The sequence below is a fragment of the Corapipo altera genome, unplaced genomic scaffold (assembly GCF_003945725.1).
Source record: "Corapipo altera isolate COAL_440 unplaced genomic scaffold, ASM394572v1 23, whole genome shotgun sequence".
Lineage (NCBI taxonomy): Eukaryota > Metazoa > Chordata > Aves > Passeriformes > Pipridae > Corapipo > Corapipo altera.
In genome coordinates, this window is record NW_020884878.1 from 19,128,422 (window position 1) to 19,145,184 (window position 16,763).

The window sequence follows — 16,763 nt, forward strand, 5'->3', positions numbered from 1 at the left end:
AGTGCAGTTTGGATGGATTCAAGGACTTGAGGGGAAGGACAGCTTTCCAAATTGACTGACACTAGCTGTGCTAGAGGAATACCAGAGTCCTTAGGCTTTTCCTCCTTGCCTTCTTTAGATGCTCTTGGTGAACTCCAGTTAATAAGTGAAATGTTCTTGGCAGTTGCTGCTCTTTTGCCTAGGGGAAATATCTGGCTGGGAGAGGATTTGTGAGGTTTACGACGTTTCTTTCAGTGCTAGATGAAGCCACTAGTGCCTTGACAGAAGAGGTGGAGCATGAACTGTATCGTCTGTGCCTTCAGCTGGGCATGACGCTGATCAGCGTGGGACACAGACCCAGCCTGGAAAAGGTGAGGCAGGGAGACAGCATTCCATGCCTCCCTGGTGGTGGCAAGATAGAGGAGATAGAGAGGGTCTCCAGTGAGCAGAGGGGAGTGACTAAGGCTGGAGTACGTCACTGTGGGAGGACATGCCCTTGTAGAGACATCCTTCAACATTGTGTTATTGAATTATAGTTCCACAGCTGGATTTTGAAACTTCATGGGGAGGGAAGATGGCAGCTCACTCGATGCGAGAAGATGAAGCGGCTCCCTGCTGGGGAAGGACACTGAAAAACATGCCCTTGTCTGGCCAGACGCAGAACCTGCACATCTGGGAGAGCTCTCAATAGCAGACATGGAGCTGCCAAGGCAGCAGCTGTCAACATATGATTCAAACAGTGGAAGACCAATTCTGGATTTTGCTGATGGACACAGAGCATGTCAGAACTCATAGTGTGGGGTTCTGTCAGGAGCAGACAGCTATGCTATCCTTCTCCCGGCCTCCTTCTGCCTCCCTGGCTCTCATGTGGGAAAGGGGTGAGCTGCTAGGCTGCCCAAAGAGAAGATGCTGCCTCATGGGCCTTGTAGAAACAAGGGCCAGAGGAACCTCTGCTTTTTCCAGGATGCAGTGGTGCAAGGCTAGGATGCAGCCTCCTTTTCTGCCCTCTGTGCCTTTCTGGGAGCTCTGTCTTTGATACACAGCTCTGCAGAACAGATTTCTGTACTTTGTGGCTCTATTGAGGGTTGTGTTCCCCAGGAGGTGCATTGTAAGGGGAGGAGAATGCTAGCACAGAGAAGGGGTGTGTCTCTGCTCTCCTTATGACACATAGCTACATGTTAAAGGAACATTTTTGTATTAAAATATGGAGCCTGTTTTCAAACTATTTTTATGGAGAAGAGTCAATATTTGTTAACTGGACTGCTGGATGTTTTCTTTCTGGGGTTTGCTTTGGAGGAGATGCTTGTATGGTCCTGGACTAGACTGGCTGAAGAGCACAGCAGGGGTAGGAGTAATATACCTATCCAGCACTAGCAATCCTGCCCTGCTGCTATCTCCACAGCTACTGCAAGGCATAAGGAACCCTAAGGAGGGATTTTGGCCCTCTCCCTTTAGGGTAGGAAACATAGCTTGTCTCCCCTTACTGTTCTGCCTGTGATGAGACATGTTCTCTCATCTGCCTCATATATGTGTGTGAAGACGGGTTTTGAGGGTCTCTGTGTTGTGAAGAGGTAACTCTGAGAATGCAGTGGAGGTGTGGTCTCTGACCACTTACTGGCCACCACTTGCTTAGTGGAAATTCTGGATGTTTCCTTAGTTTTGGAGTGAAGGTAGAGGAGGTGGCTGCTGGCAGAGCCAAGCTAGTAGCTCTTCTGCCCCTCCACAAGGTGCTTGTGTCCCTCTATGATCTGCTGCACAGCTTCATGGTCATCCAGTGTGGTCAGGTCCCCAAGCTCACTGGCCTTGTCCTCCACGATTTTCCGTAGCACCCGACGCATAATCTTACCCGAGCGTGTCTTGGGCAGCCGGTGTGTGACCTGTGATGGGGAGGAGCAGAATTAAGGCTAAGGTAAAGGGGTTGGCCAAGCTGCCAGGGTACTGGAGCAGCCTGCATGTGTTACCTGAACGTAATCTGGAGCTGCGTACTTAGCGATCTTCTTGGAGATGAGCTCCTGTAGCTCAGCAGCAAGAGTCTCCTGTGTGTAGCCACTGTCCTTCTTCAGCACAACAAACACATAGGCTCCTGGCAGAAAGACCTGAGGTTACTGAACACTGTGTACACCATGCTCCTGAGGGCCTGCCTGGACTTAGTGCCAGGAGAGAACTCTGCTGGTAGCCTCTGGGGATGCTCTGTAGCCAAAGCTGTGAGTGTTTTTGACCATGATGCTGCTGCTGTCACCTTATGCAAAGCCTAGCTGTCTTGTGCAGTTGTGATGGCTGTGTCTGATCCCTGCTAACATGCTGTCTGGTGTGGACACAGCCACAGTGTCACTTCTGACTGCAGTCCCTTAGCCCCAGGAGAGATGTTTCAGGGGCAGGAAATCAAGCATCTTACCTTCTCCCTTGATCTCATGTGGGTACCCGATGACAGCAGACTCTGCCACTGCCACATGATGATTCTGGAAGAGAACAGGTTTGGCTTGGTGCTTTCAGAAGGCTGGCTGCCACCTGGGAGCTGCCCTGAGCTGACTTGGCTGCTGCAGCCCACCGTAATGCAGAGAGATAAGGAAGGGCCTCGAGTGGCCTCTGCCCTTTTTCCTTCTTGCCTCAGTAGGTCTGCAAACACAAGTCTTTTCACCCCGCCCCTGGTTGCTTTAGGCTTGCACCTTATAGACCCTGTTCTGTGCCTATAGGTTGCTCCACCAGGTCCCGCAATCTTCACTGGCCCAAAGATGCTCCTCCTTAACATGTCTGACTGCTGCTTTGGGATTCACCCACTTAGAGCATCAGCCTTACCAGGCTTTGTCTCTCCCTTGCTGTAGAGAGCCAGAATGAGAGAGGAAAGGGTGGGAAGCTGTTCCCACAGGCAGGCTGTGGGTCCAACACTGTTCCCTGCTGCTATAGCAGCAGCGTATTTCCATCGGGGGATTTAAGAGAGACCTCCCTGAGCACTACCAGTGTGCCTTTGCTGTTTCCTTGGATGGCTTTACCTCCCACCCAGACCTCTTACCACAACGTCCTCCACCTCTGCAGTGCCCAGCCGGTGTCCACTGATGTTAATTATGTCATCCAGCCGTCCTGTTAGCTGGTAGTAGCCCTTCCTGGTACGATACGCACCGTCCCCAGTGAAGAAAAAACCTGCCAGAACCATGCCATGGTCACTTGTTGCAGTGAGCATGTGAGCTGCTCACCAGCTGGGTTTTCACCTTGCCCCGTTTTCCTCTCCGTTGGCACCAGGGCTCGTGTACTCTGTGCCTTCCTCAACTGCTCAGGGTGAAAGTGCCTACCTTCTTTGTTAGTCTTCTGCCTCTTTTGGTGCCTGATCTATCATCAGGCTCCTTCCCTCATTCTGCAGTGTGCTGGCTAATGTCCAGCCTACCTCATCACCTCATGCTGGGAACACTTTGCTCCAGTGCAGGTGCCTGTGGTCTTGCTGCTTCACCTCTTAGCTTCACATCAAAACACATACACTCTGGGGCTTGCTTGGGGTGAGTGATAGAAGCTGACAGGATTTGCAAGAGATGCACCAAGAGGTCTGTCTGTGCTCAAGGGGATTGGGGGCAGAAAGACAAATCCACTACCTTAAGACAATGTGCGATCCAATGGGGAAGGTTGGTGAGAGAGACCCATTCCCAGGGCAATGCTGTGGTAACAGGCCTGGGGAAATGAAGGGCCTCAGCACTGAGGAGGATCTATGGAAGAACAAAGCAGCTGTACCAGCTCTCTTGAGTCCTGCCTCCATTCAGAAAGCCAGCAGGCAGACACGATCATACCCAACCGAACATCTCTTCAGTGCCCTGCCACCTGTTTTCCTTACCTGGATAAGGAGTCAGATAGGTTTCCAGAAATCTCTTGTGGTCATTGTAAATGGTTCGTGCCATACCTGGCCAGGCTTGTGAGATGCAAAGGGCTCCAGAGATGTTGTTTTCTAGAAGGACATTTCCCTGTAAAATAGTTACTTTTTAGTAACCATGGCTGAGGGTACTTGGGATGTTTAGTTATTGCCTGTTTTAACAACCCTGTGATGGAAATGTCAGGGAAGGCAGTGAGGAGAGTCCTTTGCTCCCCACTCCAACAGGACAGGCTTAGTCTCTCCCAGCCCCAAACTGCCTACCATGGTGGGATACAGGGCCCCTCCAGGGACACTGGATGTTCCTGCCTAGCTACCTCACCTTGGAAAGATGTGCCAGGGAGCCCAAGCACAGCCTGTCTTGTCAGGACAGTGCAAACTAGAAAACAGTTCAACTTCTGCACTAGTTGGAAGGACAGCTTCACTGTTTGTCCCTTTCCAGTAAGAAGGTTGCTGTCCAGCAGAGGTGAGCAGGAAAGACATGTTTACAGCTCGCCACTCCCATCAGCAAGTATATTCTGCAAGTGTCTGGTGGAAAGTGGGCTGAGCCAGTGCCTGGACTGCAGGTTATAAATATACCTTGTCATCTAAGAGGGTGGGGCGTATCCCAAAAAAGGGTCTCATAGCCATGCCTGGAAGGATTTCTGCTCCGGGATTAGAAGGACGGGGTGAGATACAGATGCCTCCTGTTTCTGAAGAAAAAGAAACCATAATGCTCATCAAAGTTGGGAAGAAGAAAGCCAAGTAGCACTGTTTGGCTAGCAGCCTTTATCCTGGCCCCACTGCACATGGCACAGGCTGTGGCTGGGTTTGCCAGAGAGCTGGGGAAGGCTCTTAGCAGATGGATGATGTGCTCATTTAGTTCAGCAGGAATCTGCCGAGATGTGCCATCAAATCCCCCATGTTTGTCTAGGTTAGCTTTAAAGGCCATTTCTCTCTTTCATGTTTAGGTGCTCCTGGGCCCTTATAGCCTCGCTCATACAAGACTGTCAGTAACAACCATTATCACTTGGCCAACAAAGCAGCAGATCACTCCTAAAGCCTGGGAGAGCAGAAGCTGGAACAAGGAGTCAGTCATATGCATCTCACCGGTTTGCCACCATGTGTCCACTACTGGGCATCGTGTCTCGCCAACCACATGGAAGTACCATTCCCACGCCTCCTTGTTGATGGGTTCCCCCACTGCAAGGGGAAAGACAAGGGAGCAGAGCAGAAAAATCAGGTTCAGGACACAGCTTCCCATGACCTGCTTGTGAAGCCATCCCCAAATAGTGTAGTGTCCTGACTTTGGGGTCTCATGTTGCTGCTGTTCTTGGCATTTGTGGGAAGAGGCAGAATCTGATGCACAAGGATTTGCTGCTCCAGCCCACGCTGCTGCACTTACCTGAGCCAAGCACTTTGAGAGAAGAGCGGTCATACTTCTTCACCCATTCATCACCGTATCGCAGGAGCAGGCGGATGGCAGTGGGCGCCCCATAGAACTGGTTAATTCTTAACCTCTCTACTGTTTCCCAGTAGCGGCCTGGAATGGAAACAGGGCCAGTGAGCACCCACACAGGTCCTCGCAGCCCAACACCAAGATAAAGATAGAAGAGGTGAGAACAAAGGCTCTCTAGCAGTGTCAGGACCCTCAGCCAAGTTAATCCCATGATGGGAAGGACTGAAGCTGTTCAGGAGCAGCAGCAGGCCCTTTTCCTCCACATCACATAGCTCTGCTACTCTCCCTGCTGCAGGGAGGGGCAGAGAATAACAGCTCCACCCCTGGAGAAGCAGCAGTGGCTTCCTAAGCAGAAGAAAAGACTCTTCCCCTGGTAGCTCTCTACTGGGCATAGCCTGCAGTCTGCTCCTGAGGCAGCAGAGCCATTGCTGCATGTGTCCTGGCATCAGGCTGCCTGCAGGTGTTGCAGGGAGCTGTGGAATATCCCAGCTTCCCTGAGACACCTCACTCACCAGGGTTAGGATGGACAGGAGTGCTCGCCTGCAGGTGTTGCAGGGTGCTGTGGAATATCCCAGCTCCTCTGAGACACCTCACTCACCAGGGTTAGGATGGACAGGAGTGCTCTCAAAAAGGACTGTGGTGCCACCATTGCAGAGAGGGCCGTAGACCACATAGGTATGCCCCGTGATCCAGCCAATGTCTGCCACACAGCCAAAGATGTCCCTGTCCTGGTAGTCGAACACGTACTAAACAAGAGAAGAGAGGCAGTGAGGGGTAGTGCCAGGGCCTGCCTTCCTCGCAAGGGGGACAACAGGGAACAGTGTACTCTCTCTCAGCCCTAACATTACTGCATCCTTCTATCTTCCTACCACCCCTGCAGGGACTCTTTCTTCCTGCAGAGTTTTTGAAAACATCAGAAAAAAAATAAAATTAAGGTGCTTTATGAAGTTGAAGGAGATAGACACTTAATAAAAAAAAAAGAACAGCCAAATTTGCACTTTTCCAAAGGAGAAAAGTGCAAAAAAACCCCCAGCCTTTCCTTCCTTTTGCTGATGTCTAGACGAGGCTGATCCAAGTATCCTGTAGCATCAAAACAGAACCTTCTGGCTAAGGAATGTCCCTCTGTACTTACATGCCTGCATGTAAGGAGAGGAGTCGTAGGCAAGAGCAAACTGGTAGAGAACTCTATGAATCTCTCCTGGGCACTTCTGGGCTCCTGGACAGTAAACACTCAGGAAACCCTGAGCTCATCAAGGAGCCCAGCATAGGAGCATTGAGGCAGCAAGCAGAGGGACCATGTGATACTTTGACCCAGAGCAACCCCAACTTGCCCACAAAAATTGGAACCTCTCCACCTCAGCTGGATGAGTGCTGTCCTGTGCCTGCAGGCAGGTGGAAAGCAGAACAAGCTCTTCTTCCCACTGCCCCATTTATTCCTTGGGAGACACTTGGCTGCAAGGCCAGAATATGAAGGAAGGATGCCTACCCTGTGCAGGGCAGAACTGAGTGCTGTCAGATTGGCATCGACACATCCAGTTTCCTTAAGCACTCTCCTTCATTTAATTTTCTTAGTGCCAGGCAAACTTCCTAGGGGCTGGTCTCCCAGTAGCCCACCACTTCTTGCTTTCTACTCTGACTTGTGCGGTTTCAGACTTTCCTGTCTCTTCCTGCAGCTCCATGCTGCAGGCTGCCAGCTGGGGACTCCAGGGCCCCAAGTGTTCCATAATGCTCATAATGGAAACTTCCCCTGCTTCATCTGTCTTTTTTTAACAGAGCAGTGAGTTATGGTAGCAGCAGTCTGCCCCATCAAACTGAGAGGTCTGTTTCCAGATTTCCAGTGCTCCTGAGAGCTAACATGGCCACGTGCTGCTCACCCCTTGCATTGCATTCTGGTATGGCAGCCCTGGCTCTCACAAACCTACTCTGATGGTCTCAAGTGGGTCACTTATTGTGCTGGGCAAAGCTTAGCTCACAGGAAAATCAAGGGCTTCCACACACCCTGGGAAGTATGGTCTCCAGCATTCACAGCTAACAGAGAAGACCCAGCCAGCCCTGAGCTTGCTTAGTCACAGGGTGCACGGTCTGAGGCACTGCTGGAAAGGCAGTCATGCACAGGGAGAGCCAGACCCAAAATTAAGGGACTGTTCAATTACGAACTCCCTCGTACACAGAACCCCATAAAATTTCATAGGAATACCCCTTGCAACCATTGTTGTGGCCACATGCATCTCTGTGCTCATTGTCCTTTTATCCAGCTTGGTTAGAGTTTGGTTTTGGCATGTGTCATGGTTAAAGGCTTTCCTCCTACCAAAGATGACCCACACTCTTCAGGTATAGGCCCTTTTTCATGAGGGCACTCACCAGCTTTTACAGATGTTGTTAAATGTGCCCCTCCCAGAAGCACTGCCTTCAATCTCCCACATGAGTTAGGCTACTTACACTTAGGAAAAGCAAGCCACAGTTTTTAAGGAGCAAATGGATTCTTCCCCCTCACACAGTTGTGATAGTTTCAGTCTAGGCCTTCCTGGAGACCAGCTTGTAACCAGGAAGGAACTAGAGAAGTGACCAAGGAAGTATTCCATGCTATTCCTTTACATAAACTGAGGTATAAATAAAGCTGGTCAGAGAGACCTCGCTCTCTCTTCTTCCAGTGAGGTTTGGGAACGGTAGATCCTTGTCTCGGTCTTGCTTATCTGGGGCTGAGGCCTGCAGTGACTGTTGTGTACCATGTGTGAGGGGAGAGTGCTGGGTTGCATCTGGCTGTCCTGCTTTTCTCAAGGGAAGGGTGAGATTCTGTTAGTTCTTTATTTTGTCAATTACTGGGTTTTTCGATTGTGCATACATGTTTTGTTTTCATCCATTTTTGTCCCTTTTTGTCCTTTTTTCCCTTTTCCCTTCCCCTCTTTCCCTTTTGGGAGCAATTTGGGGTTTCTGTGTTCATATGTACATAGCACCTTAATTGTATATCTGTAATATATGTAATATATATATATAATATATATATATTTATATAGTTTTTGCTATTCAGGTTTTTTTCCCTTCTCTCTCTTCTGAGAGCTTTTCTTCTGTAGTCTGTGGGGTTTGGTGGGAAGCCAACTACAACTGGCTACAACAGTAATATAAAATTACCGTTGCAGGACCGAGCATCCTACCTAGTGGTTCCATCTAGTATAGGGCAGTGAAAGAAAGAAGAAAGCCAAGAAGGTAGCTCAGAGGAATATGTGTTTGGGAGACCCTGCCATGGAGCACCACCTGTAGGCATACGTGCTCTACTGACGCCCTAGGAGGGCTTCCCAGAGACTTGGCACTGGCTAAAGATGGGCTCATAATACAACAAGGAGCATGTCTATTCTCTGCACTGCCTATGAGCTGCTGGCTCATACGCACTGTGTTGCTGGGATCCATTACCTTGTGTGTGAGAGCTGCAAACAGCAAGTAACCAGCTTGAGAATGAACCAAGCCCTTGGGTTTGCCAGTACTGCCTGATGTGTAGAGAAGAAACAACATGTCTTCACTGTCCATGACAGCAGGTTCACAGCATGCATCCTCTTTCATCATCTCCTGCAGGAAAGAGCACAGCAGTTCTTTCAGGGTCTCACAGCCTGTGTACCTGTCTCACAGCCTGTGTTGCTTGTGCACCTGTGTTGCCTGTGTACCTCCCCTGTTGCTCCCCACACCTTCTTGTGCACCTCTCGCCCAAGCGTCCTTCCCCTCTGAGCACTGAGCTCCCCCCAAACATCATTCCTTGTCTCTGCACCTCCGCTCCCCTTGCTCAGCAGCCTGAACTCCCTTTCGCCTTGCGGAGCTGGCAAACACTCTCCTCAGTCGGAGCAGACCTGCTGAGTAAGAGGCAGCTATTTTTACACTGCTGCTGCTCTGACCAGCACAGAAGTCTTCCAGGAAGCCTTTCCAGCACTAATTGCTTGCAGATGCGATGAGCAGAGACAGAGAGACTACTGTGTAGCTCCAGGGAGCCAGCAGAAATGCACGGCAGGGGCTCACCTGTTCAGAAACAGTGCTCCATGCTGGCAGCCATAGATAATGGGCACACGAGCAACCTCACTGCCTGCTTCCTTGGACACAAATTGCTAGTAGCACTCACAGAGAATGCCAGATCTGCCAGAAGAGCGGTGTGTGACAGTGCAGTGGCAGTCCAAGGCTGGGTTCACAAAGTAGCAGCCCATGTCTGGTGTGTTTCTAGCCCTCAGTCCACCCTGCTATGAGCCCTGACTTGCACTGCCTGCTCCTGAGAGCGCAGGGCTGGTAGCGTGGGAAGAGACACCAGTAGTCCATCCTGATGGCTCCTGAGACTGTCCTGAACTCATGTGCAGCTCTGGCTGCCGCTGCTGCTGTGGGACAATATCCCCAAATTGTGTCAATGCCAGTGAAACTGTCATGACCAGCCAAGACCCTCTCTCTACCCACTGTCCCTACTCCCAGAGCAAGCACTTTGCCCAGAGAAAGTGGCAGTAGCACCAGGCAGGCCTCACCTCCTCCAGTGGCACATCTAGGGCTGTCATGGGAACCTTGCTGGTGGTCCTCATGGAAACTAGAACCCGTTTCACTCCGGGGCACTGCTTCACAGCCTGGTCCACTGTCTTCTTTAGTTCAATAACCTTGCCACCTCTCAGCCCCTGGTTCACTGTAATCACTGTCTCTGACTGGGCTGCAGAAGACAGAAGAGTCACATAAGCAGCTCTGCCCTTCTCTATCAGTCACACAGCAGTTTGGCTCTACCATGACGCTGCACCTCTCTCTCTGTCTCTCAGCCCCTGTTACTCATGTCCTTCATTTAGCAAAACCAGCAGATTTGCATCTTGATTTTCCATTAAGTCCTGTCGGTGTTGCATCTCCTCACAGGAGATGCTGTATCCCAGCCCTTCAGTCCCATGGATGAAAGAGAAAACCAGTTCATCCCATGGGCTGGAAGGTATTTAGTGAGCTCATGCCATTTCCTGGGTTGCTAATTCCTGCTCCATGATATCAGGATACTCCCCAGATAGCTCAGAGAATTTTACTCAGAAAACCTTTGCTGTCCACACAATCCCCCCAGCTGCTGAACCAGCAAGCTCAACACTGTCCCCCAAGGGAAACACATGTCACGCTTACCCACTGGCTCTTACCATCCCGGATCCTGTCCGCAAGGGACTCTGCACTGAACCCAGCGAACACCACAGCATGCACAGCCCCGATGCGGGCACAGGCCAGCATGCTAGCCACTGCCAGTGGGCACGGGGGCATGTAGATTGTAACCCTGTCACCCCGTTTCACCCCTTGCCGTTTCAAGGTGTTTCCCAGGCGACAGGTCAGCTCTAGCAGTTCCCTGCCCAAAGAAGCAATTACACAGTTAGAGACTTTCTTGCAGATTTAACCACTGTGCTTAAAGGTAGGGGACTTCAGAGTTATACACAGTTTATCCCTACACTCCTCACTCTGGATGTCCATGGGAGGGCTGTAAAATTCAGTGGGAAGGAAAGCAGAAGACAGATTCTAACATGGGTTATTATTTGTAGAAAAGAAAATAAAGCAGAATGGTTTCTGTACAGCAATGGCCACTGGCAATTCCTCTGGCTCAGCAAGCACACAACAGCGCAGCTGACTTCCATGTTGACAGCCTGCTCGTTTCTTACCAACCTGTACAACTGGCTTGACACACTACCCTGCATAGCTGGAGGCTACATGTGAGAAGTTAGATATTTTCTCCCATGAAAACAGGGTCCTGTGCTTTGCTAAAGCTGAGAAGGTCAAGTCCTCCAGAGCTTGTGCCCACTAGCAAGAACAACAGCTGTAGGAAAGCAGTGAACAAAAAGATGCCTCTCCCGAGAAGCGTCCCTCCCAAAAACCACAGCTTGGATGTCAGTCACTCGTTTTCTGGAAGGGCTCTCCATGCAGGGAGATTGGCAGGGGTGGATGGTCATATCTGTAGTGTGAGGTCTGGAGCCGGAAAGGACAGAGGGACTTTTTTTTACTGTGCAGGGGAATTTAAGTGAATTCTGCAGCAGAAACTCAGAGAGCAGGCAAATTAAGCTGGAAGGTGGTGACCCCAAACCAACCCAGCAGGGCTGGACAGGCAGTCCTCCAGAGAGCCAAATCCAGCAGCACTGCTGATGTGCAGATGAGAATAGGATTTCTCAACACACACAGGCTGTGAATCTGGCCTGTCTTGCAGACCATTTACCTGTAAGTTTAGACCCCAGGAACCTTGCTGGGAAGGCACACATGTGACTTTCCTGTGCGTTTTACCTACAAGCACTGCAGTGCTGCCCCAAGGATCTTACACCTGCCTCTCCAGCTGGGTAGAGACTCCTAAGGGCCCAGAGGATTTAATCAGGAGGTAGGCTGAAGTTTCAGATCAGCACAAGCAAGCCAACATTCTGTTGATCTATCTACGTGAAGGGATGCTGCATTCCCTCACGTGACAGACATCAGCAGATCAGCCCTGTAGATATTCATGCATGCTGCAATAGGACTCGTATGCTGAGAGGTAGTAACTGACCTGTATGTCACCCGTACTTCCTCTCCTGGTTCATCCTTCTCCCAGATTAAGGCCACTTTGTCTGGGGCTGCATGGACATGACGGTCCAGGCAATTCACTGGAATATAAAACCCAGTCTCATCAACAGAGAAACCCTCAGTACATCTTACCTCTCACCTCTCATAAAGCCAGCACCAGCAGTCCAGTTTTCAGGTCAGTCAGGGCTGTGTGTTGGCCTTCTCAGCAGCCTTGTGCAACATTTGTGGATACTAGCCAGCAGATCACAAGCACCATCCCAACCTCATTACACTCATCACCATTTCAATACTCAGCAATCCCCACTATCAGCTTCCCCCTTAACTGCAAATTTATGCAATCCAGAGCAGAAACTGCCTAAAGCTCCTTTGGAGGTCACATCCACAATGTCCTCAGAGTGCCCAGCAAACATTAACACAACCACCACTCCACCCAGCACTGCCTTGCAGCTACCTCTGGGTGGACTAGGGCAGTTTTTGTGTGGCAGTGCTCCTGAATCACAAATGTAGGACAAAACAAACTTTGCACAGGAAAGCTACAGAGTGCATTTGTCCAAGATGGAAGAGAGCCAGGGCAAAGGCAGAGCACACAGCTGCTGGCTTTCCAGGGACATCGTAAGCTGAGGCTTTGGCTGTTGTTCTTCCAAGAAAAGTTTCCCACGTTGTTGGCAGCTGCAGTTTCCTCAGAAGCCTTGTTCACTCTGTGTTTTCCTTAAACCCGCTACTGAAGTAATGGGATGATGCAGCAGCCCTAGTTTGCATACCAAAATGCTTTTATCTCCTGACCATTTGTAGTTTCCCAGGAGAGAAAGAAACATACATGAAAGGGGGAATAATAAGATCTCAAATCCTAAAGGCAAATAACTCCTGCTCTCCTTTTAAAATGGACTACAAGACCTGATTTTCTGAGAGGTTTGTCTCTTATTTTGAACACTGGGACCAACACCACTGTGAGCAGGACAAAGTGTTACCAGCCTCTGGTAGCCCTGCTAAGGCAGTAGCCCCAACCCACAGAAGAGTCTCCCATGACAGTGGGGACTTCCAGTGTGGCTCATTGCTCTTGTATTTTGCTTTCTGCAGATACATCCTGCCTTCGCTGGGCAGGGGTGACCTGGTGCAACCCTGTCTGCTGAATGCACAGGGTTTGGTGCTGTTGCCTGTTGCCTGAATGGAGCCACTGCCCTCATGTGGGATCCACAGAGGCTGAGGAAGAGCAGCCTGGCTTCCAGCACACCCCAATCGACCTGCAGCCCCTCCACAAAGACCCAGCTCCTACCACAGGATAAGCCACAACCTTACACTACAGCCACTGCAGGACCAACCAGACCCTTCGGAACCCCCCTCTCTCCAACCCTGTAACAGTGTGCTCTTCCAATATGCTCCCAGGACTGAAGCCCCACACATAGAATTACTTGCAGGCAGTCGGTGGGATCCCATGTCTGCCTCCCTCCTTACCTGCCACGTTCAGCTGCCCACCCAGGAACCAGGAGACCCTGCCCTGATGCAGATCGCAGTCCTGGACAGAGTGGAAGGGGGTGATCCAGGTGAGCCGGCTCCTTCCGAGTGCTCCCCAGAAGGCATCCCCTTGATCCACTGAAACCTTGTACAAGTCTTGGTGGTCCTTGGGTCTGGAGAAGGTGATGGCTTCGGGCATGTAGGCAGTGAGGGGCCCATGGCTCCAGGCTCGGGCAGCCACCAACCCAAGGGGGCATCTGGGAACCTGAGAAAGAGTTTTGGAGCAGCAGGTCCTGGCCAGCAGCCTGGCCATTACTGCAGGGTACCTGCCTCTCACCAAGGAGATGGGTGCCCTGGAGCCCTTCCAGCTGCTCAGGACACCTGGCCCAGGCAAAACCCAGGCCCCTGTGCAAGCTGGGGCTACGTCGTCCTGGGCTAACTGGACGCAAAGAAGCCCTCCAGCACAGGGAGCCTTTCTCCCCTGCCTTGTTCCTCTCCTCCTCTCTTCCAGAGCACTATGGGAAAAAAGAAATTCAATCACTTTAAGGGAGGGGAAAGGGCTGGACTGTAGAAATATTTGACTGAAAATAACCTCCATGCTAATTTGAGTCCTGACAGCCACTCTTGAACAAGAGCCAGATTCTTCTTGTGCCTGGCCTCCCCTCGGGGGCCAAGGTGCCTGGGCCAGGCTCTAATAGCCTGCTGCTGCTCCTGCTCCTGCTCTCCCAAGGCTGCTCTGCATCCCCGGACTTCTCTGTTTCATCTCCACTCACCTCCCTCACACCTCCCTCTACTCATCCCCCTCCCCTCACCTCCCCTGCTGCAGCCCCACAGTCCTCTGCCAGCCACAAAGGCAGCTTGGGGCAGGTTACCTGTAAGAGTTAGGTCCCACTTCATGCTAGTCGTGAGTGATAGGACCATCCCCTTCCCAAAATTAAAGCCCATTTACTGCAGAGAACTAGGCTGTGTTATCTGTGATGAGCCAGGGAAGGCTTTACTCACTTGGCTGTCAGCTGCAGGGTGGGGATATTGCATCCCATCCCTTCCCACTGGGCAGATATCAGAGCTTTCCTCTCTGGCAAGCGGGGCTGGGCTCTCTCCCTCCTCCCAAACACTACAGACCAGCTGTACCACCAGGTGAACTGGGAGCACTCAATGAGGCCATGGTAGAGCAGGGGGTGGTGGTTTGGCATGAAACATTGCAGCCTATCTCCTCACACTGAGACCTCCCACCATCCACTGTAGCAGAGCAAAGTTTCTTCCCTGCCTCCAAACATCTTTTTTTCTGCTTTCCTTTCCTTCAGGCCCTACATAGGTAGGTTTTTTAAGGCAGAGTTTGGAGGCTTCCTTAATTTCATTGACCAGATTCACCTCCTTTCCTAGGGGTCACAAGAGAGGGGCAGAAAAAGGCTTTCCCTGCAAGTAGAGCTGTTCTCAGTAAGGCACACTGATGGGATCAACAGCAGACATGAGAGGTTAGTAGATCTCCTCTTTGCTCTTTGTAGTGCAACACCACTCATGATCTGTGGAGCTGATGTGTTTGGTGAACAGGTTGGACACCAGCATGGGGAACAGGATCTGTCTGCCATCAGGTACACTCATTGCACGCTACACACCTGGTTTGTATCAGAGCTGCTCTAAGGTCGGTGGGTTAACTACAAGGGTTCTGTCACTCTGGGGAAACGCAGTCCTGTGGGCTTATAGTCCCCCCACAAAGTCAAGCCCAACCAGCCTCATCATTCCAGAAGTCTCTTATTTACTATGCATGCCTGCTCTGCTTCTGCATTTTTCCCCTCCCTTTAAGACATTAGGTTTTTCCATCAGACCATGCCCAGATACCCTTAACAAGGCAGGCAAGTCTCAGCTTCTTATCTGATAACTCAGAATAGGTGCCCACTGCTCTCAAATCAGAGCTCACCTTGCTGGAAATCCTGTCGGTGTCCATCCCTTTCAACCAGCTCTCCTGCATTTGCAGCATCTGGCTGCTGCCTCAGCTCCTCAGGCCAGTTGAGCCCTGCAACCTGCTCCTGGCAGAGGGGTTGAGCCTGCCCAAAGGTCTGTCTGACTCTCTAGCACCATGGCACATGTAATATGGGGTGACTCAAAGCACCAGGGCTGTCCTGGATGCTGAAGTGACTTGTTCTCTGACCAGCTGTATGCTATAACTTCTCCTCTGAGTACAAGCACATCCCTTTCAACTTTGTCTTTCCCTGCAAAGGGAGAGCAGCACCCAAGCCCTGTATTCTCCATGCCTGGGTGGGGAGGAAGGTGCAGACCTCTTTCTATGCTGCTTTGGATCTCCCACCCCTCTCTGGCTACAGCCTGACATCCAATCCCCTCTCAGCTTTGGCTGAACTCACCCTTCTTGAACACTGGTGACCAGACTCATACACAGTATTCCCGTTTAATTTTATTCTTGTTCATATCTTTACAGAAAATGGCACATAAATCACAGATGCTGGATGACTAGAAGTTGTTACAGCTCCATATCTCAAACACCTCAATACTGAATTCTTTTCTCACTGTATATACATTATTTACACCCCATGGGCTAAATCTAACACGTCAAACGACCAGGGAACAAAGACAAACAGGGGTTGGATGAGCAGGCTGAACATTTGACAGAAGAAAAACTGTGGGGAAAGGGTGCTCACAGTTGAAAGCAGGACAGAAAGGGGCACCTGGAAGTCACTGTCCTACAGCTTTTGGAGGGGGAATAGTGCCCTACCGGGATGGAAAAGTGATGGTACCATGGAGTGGGTTTGGCTGTGTGAGTCTGCATGTGCTTATATGGCGTGTATGTACACATTACAGGGTGTATCAGAGTGGATGTGCATGGCTGTCATTCCCTTTAACACTCAGAGGGTGAACTGGACAAATTTAAATCAATAAATACATTAGGTGGATGTTGTTGTCTCACCTGCAATAATGTATTCAGTAAATAATTTCACCATCTGGCTTCTGCAGGGGTACAGGGCTTTGGAGTTTGGGGCAGAGTCAGACCCAATTGTCCAGCATTGCAGGAGCCAGCAACATGGGTTGGCATCACCTCAAATTGCCAGGTGGGACCAGGGTGTTTTGCCTGGGGGCTAAACCTGCCTCTCCTTGCCAAACAGGGGCAAAACATAACCGGCCTAAAGTTGCAGCCCCTTCCCAGCAGACCCCAGTGCTGGGCAGGGAGATGGGAGGAAAGTGCAAACTACCCTGCATGGATAGTCATCATTTCATGCAAACACTGCCATGGGCTTGTCCTGCTGTGGCCTGGGCCAGAGGCAGAGGTGATAGCCAGGGGAAGGTAATGGGGCTGCCTGGGGCATGGTGGAATAGGGCACAATGGGAAGGGACCTAGGCAGCACTGGGGAGAGAAGTGCACCAAGGAGGGCCATGGCAGCAGGGGACAGGCTTGCTTCAGGATGGCAGACAGGCTTTGGGGCTGCAGCAGCAGGAAAAAGCCCCAGAGACAGTCATGAGGCTGAAGGGACCAGAGCCTTGGTGTCCTCTCAGGTGGCAATGATAATGTGTGTCCCCCAA

General features: G+C 51.0%; 2 protein-coding genes and 1 long non-coding RNA gene across 13 annotated transcripts in view; 2 read left to right on the forward strand and 1 right to left on the reverse strand.

The window, feature by feature from the left end:
* The window catches only part of ABCD4 (ATP binding cassette subfamily D member 4), a 19,013-nt gene extending 13,904 nt beyond the window's left edge, over positions 1 to 5,109 (forward strand). For 6 of the 8 annotated variants that reach the window (XM_027638360.1, XM_027638357.1, XM_027638358.1 and 3 more), the window contains 2 exons: positions 235 to 350; positions 516 to 1,204. In XM_027638360.1, the coding sequence (XP_027494161.1) occupies positions 235 to 350; positions 516 to 611 (212 nt within the window). In that variant the 3' untranslated portion in view covers positions 612 to 1,204. Of the gene's footprint in view, positions 1 to 234; positions 1,205 to 4,779 lie in introns of those variants that run through there. The other 2 variants (XM_027638361.1, XM_027638356.1) reach the window with 2 other exon arrangements.
* Positions 1 to 14,099, reverse strand: part of LOC113944804 (acetyl-coenzyme A synthetase 2-like, mitochondrial) — a 14,992-nt gene extending 893 nt beyond the window's left edge. For 2 of the 4 annotated variants that reach the window (XR_003526807.1, XR_003526806.1), the window contains exons 1-14: positions 13,233 to 14,093; positions 11,764 to 11,860; positions 10,391 to 10,590; positions 9,758 to 9,933; positions 8,676 to 8,828; positions 5,866 to 6,013; positions 5,214 to 5,351; positions 4,919 to 5,011; positions 4,409 to 4,521; positions 3,797 to 3,923; positions 2,990 to 3,117; positions 2,375 to 2,438; positions 1,941 to 2,062; positions 1,595 to 1,856 (exon numbers count right to left, since the gene is read on the reverse strand). Coding sequence is in view for 2 of the 4 variants with exons in the window: in XM_027638347.1 (XP_027494148.1) it covers positions 1,680 to 1,856; positions 1,941 to 2,062; positions 2,375 to 2,438; positions 2,990 to 3,117; positions 3,797 to 3,923; positions 4,409 to 4,521; positions 4,919 to 5,011; positions 5,214 to 5,351; positions 5,866 to 6,013; positions 8,676 to 8,828; positions 9,758 to 9,933; positions 10,391 to 10,590; positions 11,764 to 11,860; positions 13,233 to 13,830 (2,334 nt within the window). In the remaining 2 variants the exon portion in view is untranslated. Of the gene's footprint in view, positions 1 to 1,233; positions 1,857 to 1,940; positions 2,063 to 2,374; positions 2,439 to 2,982; positions 3,118 to 3,796; positions 3,924 to 4,408; positions 4,522 to 4,918; positions 5,012 to 5,213; positions 5,352 to 5,865; positions 6,014 to 8,675; positions 8,829 to 9,757; positions 9,934 to 10,390; positions 10,591 to 11,763; positions 11,861 to 13,232 lie in introns of those variants that run through there. The other 2 variants (XM_027638347.1, XM_027638348.1) reach the window with 2 other exon arrangements.
* Positions 7,272 to 16,590, forward strand: LOC113944809. Its single transcript, XR_003526808.1, has 5 exons — positions 7,272 to 8,052; positions 12,858 to 13,321; positions 14,616 to 14,707; positions 14,784 to 14,874; positions 15,667 to 16,590. It is a non-coding gene; the product is annotated as an uncharacterized LOC113944809 (long non-coding RNA).
* Positions 16,591 to 16,763: the final 173 nt, after the last annotated feature.